General features: G+C 36.3%; 1 protein-coding gene across 1 annotated transcript in view; it reads left to right on the plus strand.

The window, feature by feature from the left end:
* PIK3C2G (phosphatidylinositol-4-phosphate 3-kinase catalytic subunit type 2 gamma) overlaps positions 1–14055 on the plus strand; it is a 209812-nt gene that overhangs the window by 37765 nt on the left and 157992 nt on the right. Inside the window, exons 7-9 of the mRNA XM_059816945.1 lie at positions 2142–2205; positions 7128–7250; positions 13535–13568. Coding sequence (XP_059672928.1) covers positions 2142–2205; positions 7128–7250; positions 13535–13568 — 221 coding nt within the window. The remainder of the gene's footprint in view (positions 1–2141; positions 2206–7127; positions 7251–13534; positions 13569–14055) is intronic.

The raw sequence follows: 14055 nt of genomic DNA on the forward strand, positions 1-14055 counted from the left end.
CTGTGTGATAACATGTGGGTATTATTAGTTATCTAGTAGCCAAAGATTCAGGATAGCATTAGTAGAGGTATTTTGATCATTGTTGCAAATTGCTGGATTTGTTTCCTATTAATTATGTAAAGTTGTGGCTACTTTATACAGAAAATTCTCTAGGGTAAAATAAACTGATGGAAAACATGCTAATTTTTTGAACTAGTATTATAACTTACGAAATTATTCTGAAACCTGCATTTAGGCCAAGCATGCCAATAAACATGCTTACCTGTATGCATCAAGGCAACAATTCAAGCTCATATGTCCAGAACTACTTTTGAGCTGGGTAATGCTATGAAAAAGATGTTATGCCTGGAGACTTGGTCAAAGCAGAGTGACAACTTGAATTAGCTATGATTTAACAGGATTACAGGAGGAATTGCCAGACAGCTACTCAACACACAAACTGCCTGGCTAGATAAGGCTAGTGCAGATTGGAAATAAAAAGCTGTAAAGGCAAAACCATCTGTAGGAGGAGGTGAAGAGTAGGCATCTATGGGGAAATGCACTCTGGTATTAGCACAGGAAAGGCCACCTAACATTTCTCTATTCTGTATGATGATTTCCTTCTCTTGCCATACAATATATATAATGAAAGTCTAACCACATACCATGAAACCTGTACTTCGGACTGTAGTTGCAACTCTAATCTCTGATTGCTCAGTTAGCCCAACTAAGATACATAAGGACACAGACAATTTCTCTGTAAACAATAGTCCGTTTGCTCTGAAGCAATTAAAATACTTTTGTGACTTTCAGCTACTAGAATGCAATGGGGCGCAAATTCCTTCTAAGCCTTCTGAAGAGAGAGAACCCTAATGCAAAGGGTCAGTGGGAAATAGAAGAGGAAAAAATAGTTAAAATTATATAGTAAAACATATAAACACTGAAGAAATAATATAAATTGAAATTTCCACTTTTTCATAAAAGCATATGCAAACCGTAACTACCACTGGGGGCCATCAAGGCAATAATGTGTCCGTTTTACCAATCAGTAGTCTAGGCAGGGTGTGGAAATGAGAATTAAGGTTTCCATACACTTTCCTGAAGATCTGACCCTAGAGAGGAGGCGGTCAAAGGAACAGGAAAGTGTATTCCTGTGTGTAACAACCTTAGCCATGGTCTGATAGGCATCTTTTTTGATTTGTTCCTGCTGACAAATAAAGGACAGCTAGAATTTCACTGTGTTTGAAACAGAGAAAATTAATGCTTCTTAAAAGCAAAACTCTGATTCTGGTTATCTGTCGGGGATAGCACTTGGAGCCTGTGGTTCTAAAATGGTGAGATATACAGCTGAAGCGTCAGTCCTGGAGTTCAGTGTAGAGAGGTGTATACTCCTGTTCATAATACTAATTAATTTAGTGAAGTTTTGGTAAGGCACAGCAATCTGCCTGTACAAACTTTGTGGTAACTTCCATGGCACGACAAAGGCATAGGACTACAGAGTGGTATATGTCTATCTACAGAAGTAAAACAAATTCACAGCTTAGGTAATACTGTGGGAAAGGTAGTTGCTGAAACAGTTTGAGTATGTAAACTTGAGAACTGTAAGCAAATAAGTTTAATGAATTATGTAGCAATAGTGTCCCTTTTTATAATATACAGTTTTATACTTTTGACTTAGTATGGACTTTTGAAACTTAGAGCTTTTCCAGATGTTTTGCAGATGTTTTGCCTGATTCTCTGCAGCTTTAGTCTGTGAAGTGATAGAGAAAGCATGTAGCATGTACTTAAGTCCATAGTCCTTCAAGGTAATATTTAATCACTTGCTTAACCTTAAAGAGTAAAATAAATGGGATCTGAGTTCAATAGACACTGAAATAGCAAATCACTTACTGGAGTTCTTTAACTTGAGAAACATGTATCCTCCGGGTATAAGTAGAAGATTTTTACGTCTATGCTTTGTAGCAAATGACTACCAAACAACCATGGAGATCCAGGCTCAATTACATGACATCTACATAAGCACTTGTCCTTATTTTATACCAATGTAAAATCACTGTCAATTAAACTATTCCCAAATTACAGAATGTGAAAAAAAGGCAGACCTGTTCTCTCTTTATCCAATTGTTATTAACTTGATGTTGTTTTCTTTTTTCCAATTTCAGACGAAACCTTGTTTCAGTTACTACGAAATACAGAGGTCAAGTGGAGTATCTATTGAAAAATGAGGTATTTGTTCTCAGTTTATTATACCAGAAAAGCATTAACTTCTGCATCAAAGGTATCTAATTATTAATCTGTCTCAAATGCAATTAAGGAAGGCTTTTAATTAAGGCTATTTAACCTGACTTTGAAAGGATATAAATTCTCTTAATAAAACTTGGCTTGAGATGAGAAAGTAAGTGCTACAAATTTAAAATATCAAAGGTGAGTATTTCTAAGTGTCAAGGAACCTGTAAATAAAAACAGGATTGTTTGGGTTGGCAGTATAATATTTGGAATTTGTAGAGGTATAATACACTATATGTATCTGCAAAATTTATCCCTAATTTTGCAAACCCACAAGCAGAATGTTTACATATAGAGGATATATATATTCAAGCATGTGATAGTTTGCAGGATTACATTTAGGCAGTGAAACTCCTAAGAGCTTTATTTTGAAGTATTGTGGGCTGCCAATTGAATGTTACATGCTTGAAGGAAAAATCTCTTAGGAAATCTTCTCTGCTAAATAATGTTTTAAGGACAGATGTCTAAAGGACAAATGCATATTCGAGTGATAGCTTGGAAGAAACCAAATGGCTATTTGATCCGAGTTTCAGGTTGTCATGCTAACTGACTTTCTAGGGTTTGGAACTGGACAGAAAATGAAGGATATTAGTAAAATCAGAGAATACTGATGTGGCGTGGAAATATTCCAGTGCATCCCTTCCAGAATTATAACTCATTACGATAAAGTATGGATTTCTTTGAAATACATGTTAAAGCATAAAATTGTTATTTTGTTTCAGAAATCTGTCACCTGTATTCAAGTCCAGATTTTAACCTTTATGGATATTCTTGATCCATGGGTATTTCTATTTTGAATAGTCAGAAAACATACACGTACATGCAAGTGCGTATACATATACATATATACATATAAATGCACACATACATACAGACATATACACAAATAGGTAAATATATATCAATACATATGTAAAAAAATATATGTAGATTAAAATATTCTGCATTTTTGTGCAAATCTTTGACACTTTCCTTTTGCAAAATGCATACAAATTTAAAAGCTGTCAAACTGTGCCTAGCTACAAAGTAAAGCTCTGGTTTTGATACTGCGTAGGTACTTACTGAGCTTCCCTTTGTAAGCAACTTCTCAAAGGGGACTATTTAGTGTATAAAATGTGATGCAGTCATAACCGTTTGGAAAAATCAAGGTCCCCAAACTCAAACTCTGCAACTCATGTGCATATATATTTCTTTACTGAAGTAGACCCATCAGTGTAGTTGCTCACATTCACTTGAATTTTAGGGCCTAAAGTAAGAAGATTTCCAGATTCAAAGAAAGCTATAATCTCAACATTAATGAGGCATTACAAGCCATGCTCTGCAACTGACGCTTTGTAGATACTCCTCAGACCTATAATGAAGCACTCTTAAATTGGTTTTTGCTAAAGATTTTTACCTTGAGTAAGCAATTACTTGAGATCATTAACTTTTTATAAAGGGAAGACAGGACAGTTTTCAAATATTCATGCTACGCAACAAATATGCATGTGTTACTCTAAAGCTAATTTTCTCCGTAGTTTTTAACAAGGTTTTGTCTACACCGGGACACTGAATAAAGCTCATAGGAATTGCTTAAAAGAGCACAATTGCAAGTTAATGACATAGGTCAGATCACCATGCAGATGTTTTCATTCAGAGGCATCAGAGTGTATGGAGCTTTTTCAAACCTATAATAATTAAAACTAGTGTTACAGCTTTGCTTTAATGAGTGGCTTGAAAAAGTATGGAGCTGTAATGTAATAAGTTATAGTCATAAATATATAGTAAAGAAAGCAAAAAATGAGAACCCTTTATTTGTTCTTTGAATCCATGTTTACTTATTTTCTCTAATATCTGATTAGATTCCTTTAAGAACATTTAAAATTGGGATCTTTATAATTGCCCCCTATCCCAAGGGTACCTGGGAATAATTATGTTGATTTTCAAAGCCAGCACTCACATCACTGGGAGGGTTGTTACGCTGCTTCTGATTCACCACAACCCACCCTCAGCACACTCTGAACTCTAAGCCACTGGGGGTTACTCACATCTACTAAATCTAGCACACACATACCTGTGTAAGTTCTATACTCAGCTGGAAGTTTCTTAAGCACTCAGTTTTAATCAGACACATATTGAGATTCTCAGTTTAAAAAAGCAATAATTTTTTTGCACATTTATCTACCTACTTCCAAATTTGCTTGTTCAAGTATGTCTGTTAAAAAGCCTTGGAGTTATACCAATATTTCTGACTTAAGTGACAAGCCCACTATCATTATTATTAGTAATGATCAATAAATGGAAAATTAATTTCTTGATGGATAATGCCTCTATAAAATGAAAATGAAAAAAAATAATGTTTAGGATATTTGGCACAAGGTGGGGGTGGGATTGGTGCTGTTGGGGTTGGGATGTAAAGAGTGTTCCTAGAGAGGGTGTGCAGTCAGTCAACTAGCCATTTTGATTGCCCTGTTAATCAGTTGGCATGCACTTCATTTTTAAATCTATTCAGAATGTACTATTAATGTAGAGAGAAAACTTTGTAAATTTTTCATACAGAGTGCAGAAGTTCTAGAATAAAGTAGTATTTTTTTAATCATATAAATAATTTAAACACAAAAATATCCTTGAAAAGTTCTGCTGGTATTTAAATATGTAGAGGGGAAAAAAACGTATACAAGATGTTGACTATAATTCTTTTGGACTTTCAGAAAATGTAAAACTTCTGTAAGAAATTGATCTCTGTCTTCCCTTCTTTGGGACAAAAAACAGTGTCATATGTCTACATATGGAAAAGGAAAACTCTTCGCATGATAATATCCAGGAAGAGAAATAGTGTGAAAGAAGTCATCATTCATAGTACACAGTATTATGCAATTGTTTTATATGCTTACTCTCCTTGATCTTCAATATGCTCCTTATAGGTAGCTACCATATAAACAAAGTCTATGGTATAGTAGCTTCTATAAAATATTAAGTACTTCGTTAATTTATCTCTAAACAGAATAGTATATTATACAGAAATGGATACATTCCTCAAGATACCCAACTCTCTTTGTGGAACAGCATATATATATATACACATACAAAAATATATAAACTGTTGGGATTTTTTTTTTTTCTGTCCAGCAGTATAGCTGTTTCTCTACTCAAGGATTACTCTTGTGTATATCTACTACTTGTGTACTGCTTAGAAATTGCCCTGCATGAATATGTCTTTATAGATGTAAAATCCCTTGTTCTAATAATCCATATCCACTTGTGAAGAAAAATGCTAAATTAAAATGTATTTAAATGCTAAATTAGTATTATATTTAATTTTTAATTACAAACTATATATAGTAATTAAAAAATTTTATCTGTATGTATATGCACGTGTGTGTATATATATACGTGCATTTCTTCAACAACTGCGCAGTAAACGAGCATGTATAATGCTTTGGTTTTGTCAATGTTATACATGGTACCAAAGCCATGCCATTTTTACAGGTTTCTGCTTCTGCTGGCAATGTACATGTGCATAGGCAGTAAATTCTGCAAGAGTTCAATTTAAAAATCTAAGTGTAGGAAAGAAATATGAAAGAAAGGAAATGCACTCCTTGTAAATTGGCAGAAGGGTGAATCAACTTCAGACCAAAGGAAGGACTACAGTTCTCAAGAGAACACAGTCAGCCATAGCCTTTTTCTCTCCAGAACATCTAGTATGAAAAGGTCTTTCTATCTTTACTAAAAAAAATCCAACAACTTATATTTAAAAGAATTCTTACTACCAAATATTTGAGGATACTTTATGTAATTATTCCCGCTTTAGTTTTGCTCAAGGCAGGTAATGTGGAATTAATAACCTCAATATATTTTTATATTTATTTGTATTAATGACGAGTGTTAACCTTTTCATTACAGTCTGGATATAGACCTGAAGCTTGAAAATAGAAATTTCATCTTGGTACAATTTTTCTTTTTCAGGCATGAAATGGATGATTTAGAGAAATGGTTCTATCAGTACATAGACATGCTGAAGCGCACTAAAAGAAATATTTATCAGTACAGAAACATGGAGAATATTTATAGGAGAGCTTCTACTTCTTCAGAGAATGTATTTTAAGGTTTAATGAGGTGATATAACTATGTAGGAAACCCATGAATTTTAATTTATTTATTTATTTTCCTGAACATAAAGTACTTGATATTTAAAGATTGCATTTTCCTTCCTTTGGGATCCAAGTATTTTTTCTTGAATTCCCCAAAGTATTTCTGAGATTATTCATCTTGAGAGTTTTTTCATATGGTAATATTTAAAGATCTAAATTTATTATCAATAAGATTTATTAGTTTGAACTATATATATATATTTTGCAGGAAAACTAGTTGCAGAAGTACTCAGTCCACAGGTGTCAGATTATGCAGCCTCCCACACAGTCACTATTTTTAGGAGGAACATGGCTGTCTGCCAGCTCTCAGAGATGGGTAGGAGACAATAGTGGGGATAAATTCACAGTATCATAAAAACCTCAGAAAGTTTGTGAATCATTTGGGTTCAGGTTTCCTCAGAGATTTTTTTACAGTGCTTCTATGCTCATGAAGTTCAGACAGACCAATGTTTTGCCTCAAAATCAGTCTTAGATACCAAATTTGTCACAATTTTCAGCAAGGCACATTTTGTGGAAGATAATTGGACTTCAACAAAAATTATGCTATCCTTAGGAAACTATTGGCCCCTAGTGATTTCAACGTAGCCAGACTAATGCATGGTGTATTTGAATTTTGCATGAGCAGATATTATTTTCTACATACTGGCATGTAGTTTATTGTAAGGTGTTTCTGATAAATGGTGTGTGTCTACTGTTTGTTTGGTTTTTTTTTTCTTTCTTTGCTATCAGCAGCATAAAGTTGATAATGTGATTGAAGTAGCTAAAGCAATCTGCAGTGTCCTCTGTTTTGTGGAAACCAGAGACATTACTGATGCAGTCAAGAAACTCCGTGCAGTGCCATTGGTGAAAGCACAGGTAAAAGGTGCAAGCTGACGTCCTATTTTTCTCTTTAAAACTCGAGCTTGAATGTGTATCACTAATTTTCTGATTGATCAAGGCCATTCTGCTGTCTTACTACATATTTTCCCTCTGACAAGCATTAGGTAGAGACACTATAAAAAAAAGAAAAGACAATGCGTGACATGGGAGCAGCAGAGGACTTGTCCCATGTTTAACTGTAACTGATATGCTTGTCTTGTGGTTCTTTCTTATTCCCACCAAACATACAAATCTCTGCTTTGCCACATCACCTATTTACTAAATCATGCGATTTCAAAGTATTTGATTTTCATATAATTAGCACAGGTTGTTAGCAATTAAAAAAAAAAAAAAATTTCTGTAAATGTCACTTAATTTACGAGTATTTCAGATAGAAATGTTTCTTCTATTTATGCAGAGAAGGACCAGCATCATATAGTCCTGATTTTAGCTGGAATGCTCACTCTTAAAACACTGAAGTGGGTTTTCTAGGGGTTACTGTATAATTGTGAACTGGGACTTTTGGAGGGCAGTATCTGTTCTCAGTTTTGTCATCAACTGCTTTGGTATGAACTTGGACAAGTCACTATGACCTGATTTACAGAAGTTCTGAGCACCCAAAAATTCTTTTGAAGTCAGCATCTTGGAAATACAGGTGCTCACCAAATTTGAAAATCAAGCCATTAATCACTTGGATTTAGTCTGGTGTAACATTAAGACATGCTGATTCTTTCCCACCCTAATGCAATTCCCTCTTCACACTTTTATAAAAAAGTTTAGTAATTTACTAAGGAATTTTTTTCTTTCCTTGTGTGGTCTCTGTCTTGTCATTCTTTCTCACAGCAAATATTGTTTAGAAAAACGTGCCAAACTGGGCAAGATGCTTGCCTTCTCAGACCATTACCTGCTTACAAAACTTTCATTCTTTCTCTTTATTGGTGTTTTGTGGGTTTTTTTTTTTTAGCCCATGGCTTGTGATATGTGTAAGAACACCTAGGACAGGAAAGTAAAACAATGGGATAACTAGTGTTAACTGAATTAACTAGCGAGTGTTAATTAGAAACATGTCTAGCTACATAAGTGGAATTTATTTAATTATGCCTGATAGGCAGTTTGAGGTACCAAACACAAGACTGGGGACAGCTAGCTAGCTAACATTTCTTGTGTCATAATAGTGATATACAAGAAATTAATTATATACTTTCATCCATATACACTTACTCTTGACAGGTTCAAACCCTCAAATACTCATCATCTTACAGGGGCAAACTTCTTCCTGAGAGGTGAAAAGACTCACCGAAGAGCAGAAATTACGTTAGCTGAAGAGGCTCCAGTGATGCTCAGAAAACTTATTAAATCTTTGCATTCTTAGCCTCTGTTTGTTTCTCTTAGATGGGGTGGCGGGGAAATAGCTTCCAATTTAGGTAAAGTACAGGACCCACGCAAATACACTCTAGAACATCAATGTAGCTCTCTGCAGGTCTGGGTTGTAAGTAAATCCCTGCACTGTTTCTGGAACAGAGGACACTAGAGATCACAGAGCAGACATTGCTGCATGGCCCTGGGCAGAACCAGCTGTGGCCTTCTGGAATTAGTTATACGGGTGCTGTCTCTCAGAAGGTTGGCAAGTATTGTTAAGGAACAAGCTGCAAGAAACATAGCTCCAGGGTTTTTTTGTTGTTTCTCAGAGCTGACCGGCTGATTCTCTTAAGCGCCTTCTCTTGCTTCCCTTCTAGGTCATGACTCACTGTAAATCTTGTTTCTATAGCATCCTAAATCTTTTCACGTCCACTTCAGCATCAGTTATTATAAGTCACTATTCTGGGTAAATTCCAGCATAAATGGGTCTGTGACAGCACACATTTTATCTGGTATGTTGTTGATTTAAATGGAAATAAGAATATCCTCCATTTAAGAAAAGTTCTTCCTGTATATTAGAGGGCAAATATAGTAGAGAAAGAGATAAAAGAAGTAACAAGGGATTCACATGATCTGCTGTTCAGTTAAACCCCAGGCTGTCCTGAGAGGCGTCAGGCAGATCAGCATCTTCCCCTTGAGAAAAGTATTTTGTTAACCCAGAATCTTGCTTAAGAGATAGATAAAGAGCTTGGTTCAGTAGAAAGACAGAAAGGACAGTAACAGAACATGTTCTACTTTAGGAAGGAATTAGAGCAGAAGAAATGTATTGGGACTAATTTGTTAAAAGATTTCTTTTGGAATTAAGAGAAATTTAGTGTATTTTCTCTTTGAGTCTTCAGGTCAGCTCTGTGAACCCAACCTGTAAACTGCCTCCTATGACTGGCTTGTATTTACTGAGTATTCCTCAGTCCATTTTCAGCCCCATCCTCTCTGAATTCCAGCAGAGAGATAGATATAGTGGTTAAAGAGCCAAATCAGTTCCTATTAGTGTGGCCTGTTCTGAGCAATCAGAAAACCCTACGTATCATGCCATGAAGAATAAGATATTGGGATAAAACCCAAAGAGTACAGGTCACCTTTTTCAAGTGTAAGGTTTCTGTTGATGTTCACGTTTGCTTCTGCTTCTCTTCTGAGTCACTGTCATGCAAATACTATTTTTATTTTAGAGATGAAGTGATTGTTACCAGACAAATAATTGAATTATGAGCTGATCTATCCTGTTGTAAAAACAAACAAACAAAAAACCCGAAACAAACAAAAACCCCTGCTCCAAGTGTTCCCAGCTTGCCATTGCTTATTTTCCACCATGTGTCCAGTTTCCAACTCCACTGTATAGACAGTCTCCGATATATACAGGTTTTGCTGAACCAACTTCCATGTAATTCCTCACACAGAGGGAGTAATACACTTTCCTTTTTCTGTTTTACCTATTTAAATTATAAGCTCTTCAGAGCAAGGAACGCCTCTCCTTATCTCTATGTACAGTCTTCAGCACAGTAGAGAGCTGGTCCTGGCTGTAATCTCCAGAGGCTAAAAATGATAAGTGGTGGTAGTGGGTGGTGATGATAACGATGGTGTTTGCTCATCTGTAATGAATGAAATGATACTGTTCCTTAATACCCTCTTCTGAATGTTAAAAAGATTCTGTCCTGATTGAATATTTTATCCCTAGTCTTAAAATGTTTTTCTGTCCTAATATTCACATAAGAAGCTGCTTGTCCCCACATTTCTCTGGGAGAATACTGACTAGATTGTTCCTCATTTTTTGAAGTTTTTAAGTTATTGAGGTTTTGTTCCCTTAACACTACTTTTCAGGCTTGGTTAGCTGAACTAGTTGTCTGTCCCCTGAAGCCTTCCTGTGAAGGCTGTCTATGACCTTGATAGACACCCTTCTCCCCCTTACACCCTCCTTGGTCAAGCAGACCTGATTAACAACTGACTTCAAACAAATGGAGAGAAAAAAAAAAAGTCAAACTGTTCCTGCACCAGCAAACACCATTGCTGCTGCTGGCATTTTACTCCTTTGAGAAATAAGTGCTAGGACAGTTGATTGGACTTCAGCAATCTAGAAAAAGTTCAGTTTTGATTTTATGAAGAGCTTCATCTTTCTCTGCAGCAACTGAACTATAAATGTTATAAAAGCAGTGAAATACATTTCTGCATTTTCTGTAACTCGAATGCTGTTCCATTTTATGAAAATAGAGATTACACATTATATGCGACTACCTCAGGTATAGAATAGTATATAAACATAACAAATCAGATTTTATCTATATTTATCAATATTTATACAATGGACCATCTTTCCTGTCTGTATCAATATATATAGCCAAAATTAGTACTCAGCAGTTGGATGTTTGATGGAGTACCAACTCCTCCAAACCTTTTTGAGTTCAACTCATACTGAAGGGTAGGGGCATTTTATGTGAATTCTGGGTACTGACAAAATTATTAAATACTGCAATATTAGCATATGTTGTCAGTCTGCTTGAATTGTTCTATTATGTTCATCAGCACAGTACCCCCAAGATTTTTTGTTAGGTTGAAGAGAGGCTTTTTTCAGACAAGCAGGTAACTCGCACCACAAGTAAAGTGAAATTTTTGAGGCTACCTGTTACATCTCAAGTGCTGCAGCATTACACATTGGGTAACAGAGAAATTCCAGAAAAAAAATTTATAATTGCTTTTTCACCATGGTTTCCTGATGCTTTAGTGTAATATATGGTGTGGTTTTGTGTGGAATACCTTTTAACACATCCAATTGGCAAGCTCCATGTGCACCTAATGCCTTAAGGAAACTACTGCTTACTCCTCCCAACGTAAATTACATAGGGTGCGAGTGTATGTTTGTATATACATATCTGTACATGTGTGCTAGCATACTTTAAAAAAATCTCAATGTGCTTCTGTTTAATTCTGGTTTTATGAAAAAAAAAAGAAACAAAGAAACTTACTTCCAATCTTCTGTGTTAATTAAACTGTACTTATTGCCTCCTTACTGCCTCCTCACTGCCAGTACTGTGCATTCCTGTACCATGGTTAAGAGATTATGAAAGCAACTGGCACCAGTGATAGTTTCTTCTTAACTGATTGCATCTCTTTTTGAATGTGATTCATTTAGTCTCTAACCAACCTAACACTGGGATTTTAAAACCTGTTCAGGGGAGACTCTGGGCCTGCTGCATAATTAATGTTTTTCAGCTCTTTTTTTTCTTTTTCTTCCTTTCTTACAGCAGCTCGCAAAAACTCCTAGGAGATCAAATCCTGCCAGAACAGGCACCAATCCACCATACATTAAATGGGTTACACTATGTTGAAATTATAAGTGCTGTTCCAAAAGGTTGTTTACTTTCCAAAATTTGAGAGAATTGAACAAAGGTCTCTGTTCCCATTTGTCTCACTGCATTATAAAGATTGTGAAAACATCTTTCTCAGCCTGGAGGTTGCTTTTCTCCCCTCAAGTAAGCATTTGACTTCTCTTCATATTTACCAGACAAATGCTGGCAGCTCCAAGCTGGGTACCAGAGGGAGAATGTACATCCAGCATTGTACTTCTTATGTCACCTCTGCATGCATTGTAATTTTTAAGAATCATCTTGCTGAATACATATGTACCAACACAAAGCATTCTCAACCCGCTGCAAAGGGATTAATGACTGTAAAGGATAGTAAACCTTTCAGTGACATGGGTTCAAACAGTGCAAGCCACGGGCACTGCTGAAACACAGAATTAACTTGCTAGTCTCTCTGGTCAAGATTTGCACCTCAGTAACTTATTTCTATGCCACCTTGGTACATGCGAATCTGATGTCAGAGCCAGGCGAAGACAGGGCAGACTGAGCAGCCGGCCAGGGAAGCCAGTCGCCTGTGCTTGCCTTCAAGCCGAGGTTGGGTCCCACCTGCGGCCCCGGGGCCGCAGGTGCTGCCCATCCTGCCGGGAGACACACCGAGCTACCTGCCATGGCGGCCTGTTTTCCTGTGTGGATGGGGAGGCACAGGCAGTGTGGCAATATTTAATTTTTCCCAGTGTCTGAGAAGGCTGGAGTAAGGTCTGATTGATGGCAATTATTGTACTTGGGGATTTAATAGAGCAGCTTTTAAAAACAAACAAAAAAAAAAAAACAAAAACCCCAAGTTTAATTATGCTGGTATGTTCAGTCTAAATAACTAGCCTGACCTTTCAGTGGTCATAAGCACCTAGCAGTTCCTGCTGACAGCAGTGGAATGTGAGAGGTGGGAATCCAGATACTGAATTAGTGTTAGGCATCAAGAGCTGTGTTTAGGCACCAAGGATGTAAACACCTCCTAAATCCCTGCACCTAATATTTCCTGTTGGCCGTCTCTGGTTAGCTGCCTGCTCAAAGGCCTTTGAAGAGCATAGCTATTTTTGCTGATTTGGCACAGAAACGTAGGTGAAATGTAGGCCACTTGAGTGGAGACTTGGTGTTCCTCAGCTTTGAAAGGATTCTGAGGCGCTGCCTGCTCAGCATGGTTGTGGGATTCTCGTATGAATATATAAGCCATGCAAAGGGAGGGAGAGGGTAGTCTTATCTCTGTTATACCAATGCAGAGGCTGAAAACGTGTATGCACCCTAAATGTTGATAAGTGCTTCTTTGTATCCTGACATGCCTAAATACTGTCAGAAATTGGGTCCTGAGTGACTTGTCTGAGATGGTAGAAGAGCTGGAAAGCAGGTCCTAGTGCTCTGAATCCCAGTCATGTCTTCTGTCGTTGTAACATTAGGATACATCCTTCCCCTTTCTCACCTTATTTTCCATGAGTAGTACTCATAAAACAATTATAACTGCTATCTGTTTTTTTCTAAACGGATTACTTTTTCTCTCTGGTTTTGTCTTTATAGAATTCACTTCAAAGTGTGGAAACACCAGACAAAGGTAAAGTGTTATTTTTAAAATATGTTAATTCAAGATGTATCATCAGAAAACACATGTTTTGCTATTTGTTTGTATTAGTGAACTGTTATAGTTGGCATATTGCAGATGTTTACATTTTTAGTCGAATTATAAGGTAATTATGACAAGTTAAACTTTAAGTGATCTAAAAATGTAAATAAAACATAACATCTCCCAAAATTAATCTGCAGATTCAAATATGGAGAATGAATAGTAGAGTGAAAGAACTGATTACAGTTAGTGGTGGTCATAGCAGTTGTCTTTAATCCCGACTTTTTGTGCAGAGAAAAGGGAAAAAAAGGAACTTCATGAAAGCCTAAAAATTATTTTTTTGTATGGCTTTTCTACTTGGCTCCAATAACTTTCGTTCCTCCCCCCTTAAGCTTTAGTTCTTTGTTGTCTTTTGTTGTGTCAATAGTGTGTTGTCTTAAATGATAAACTGTCATAAGATGAGTAGGTTAATTAACAG

Source organism: Gavia stellata, chromosome 4, assembly GCF_030936135.1.
Source record: "Gavia stellata isolate bGavSte3 chromosome 4, bGavSte3.hap2, whole genome shotgun sequence".
NCBI lineage: Eukaryota > Metazoa > Chordata > Aves > Gaviiformes > Gaviidae > Gavia > Gavia stellata.